The 1,550-nt window shown below is 47.3% G+C and overlaps 1 protein-coding gene across 1 annotated transcript in view; it reads left to right on the top strand.

The window, feature by feature from the left end:
• PRKCH (protein kinase C, eta) overlaps window positions 1-1,550 on the top strand; it is a gene marked incomplete at its 5' end in the record, with an annotated part of 119,233 nt that overhangs the window by 116,011 nt on the left and 1,672 nt on the right. The window contains one exon of the mRNA XM_009891217.1: window positions 1,453-1,548. Within this exon, the coding sequence (XP_009889519.1) occupies window positions 1,453-1,548 (96 nt within the window). The remainder of the gene's footprint in view (window positions 1-1,452; window positions 1,549-1,550) is intronic.

Below are 1,550 nucleotides of genomic sequence, written 5' to 3'. Positions count from 1 at the left end.
GTAGGGAATCCCATAACAGCACACATCCTCAAGGGGCCCAGGTGGTCAGACTGGAGCTGGGGTTTTTGTGCTAATGTCAGTAGGGTCTGGGGTCCTGCAAGGTCTCTCAGCTGCAGACACCACATCTATTTTGGCTCTGAAACCCCCTCAGGATGGGGCATTGGGGAGACTTCTAAAATAAATCTGGCAGTCATCTTTCTTCTCCCCGTCATCTCCCTAGGTAGGGAATGACTAGACCTTTTATCCGCTTGCCCTAGGAGAATTTGTACCTTCTGAAAAGCTCCTACAGTCAGAATGAAGTTGGTCTCTCGCTGCACCTCCCCTTCTTTTCATTTCCCCATTGCCGAGATGCAGCAGACTTGGTCATTCCCGGAACAGTGACCGATTGTCTGGTTTGGCTGGTTCAGCTATTTGCTAAACATAATGCTCTTTCATCTTCGAGGAAATCGTCTGGACACCTCCACCAGAGTGGAGCTTGCTTTATGCTGCTGTTTCAATAGGCAAATAAAAGCAGCTATTTTCCCAGTTTAACCATAACCTGATTTCTCTAATGAATTAGAAATACTTGAGGGGAGGGGAAAGATTGGGTTTTACTGAATTTTTAAGAACTATAATCCTAAATTAACAAGCCAACTTGCTTTTTTCCTGCCTGGGAAAAGGAGTCCCCTCCTCCTCCAATATTTCCCTTCCCGCTAAGAAATATCCCCAGTGCTCACACTTCATCATTCTTGTTGGGACCTAAAGGGCACCCGCCAGGGCCCTCTTGCAGTGAGTGCATGATGTACGGCTCTTCTTATTGCTCCATGGCAAATCAGGACACTTTGGCTGAGGTCTGAGATTTCTTTTCTCTGGTAGCAGAGTAAAAACGTTAGAAAAATAAATCTTCTCTTAGGGCTTCGCCATCGGGAGAGGAGGCAGTCACCTGGCTGCTCTCATCTGCTTAGGGTTTGAGGGGGGGACTCTAAAAGCCAGTGCCTTGCTCATTTTCCTCTGTTTCCTCAGATGACAGGAAGGAAAGCGTAGGCTTCTGGCTGCACTTCAGGAGGCTGAGGTTTAGGAAAAAGACACAGCTCAGGACTGATTTCAGTCCAAAGCCTGCTGGCTGGTGAGCACGGTTTGAGAGCGAGCTTGTATTCCTGAGAAATTAATACAGAAATAAATAACCAGCAAAACCGCTATGCAACTTTTATAATGTTTCAAACTATGCAATTCAACTTTCTTTTCTTATTGATTTGACCAAAAGAAAAGGGACCAAGGAGAAATACACCCCAACTTCTTCCTCTAGAGAATGAGTTAAGTTCCTTGCATGCGGTTCCAGTGAAATTGAGAAATCTGGCCAGCAACTGGGTTCAACAGGAAAGCTGAGGACAAGCTTTTGTGTGACTGCTAATAGGTCCCTCTCCGGTGCCCCTGCCAGTCAGGAGGAAACAAACAGCCCTTTTTGTTTTGCAGTTCATGACGAAGAACCCCAACATGCGGCTGGGCAGCCCTGGGCTGGGTGGCGAGAGCGCGATTCTGCGGCACCCCTACTTCAAAGATCTGGACTGGGG

Source organism: Charadrius vociferus, unplaced genomic scaffold (assembly GCF_000708025.1).
Source record: "Charadrius vociferus isolate BGI_N301 unplaced genomic scaffold, ASM70802v2 scaffold308, whole genome shotgun sequence".
Taxonomy (NCBI): domain Eukaryota; kingdom Metazoa; phylum Chordata; class Aves; order Charadriiformes; family Charadriidae; genus Charadrius; species Charadrius vociferus.
Note: the sequence above shows the minus strand (reverse complement) of the source record. Positions and strands in the feature narration are given on the sequence as shown.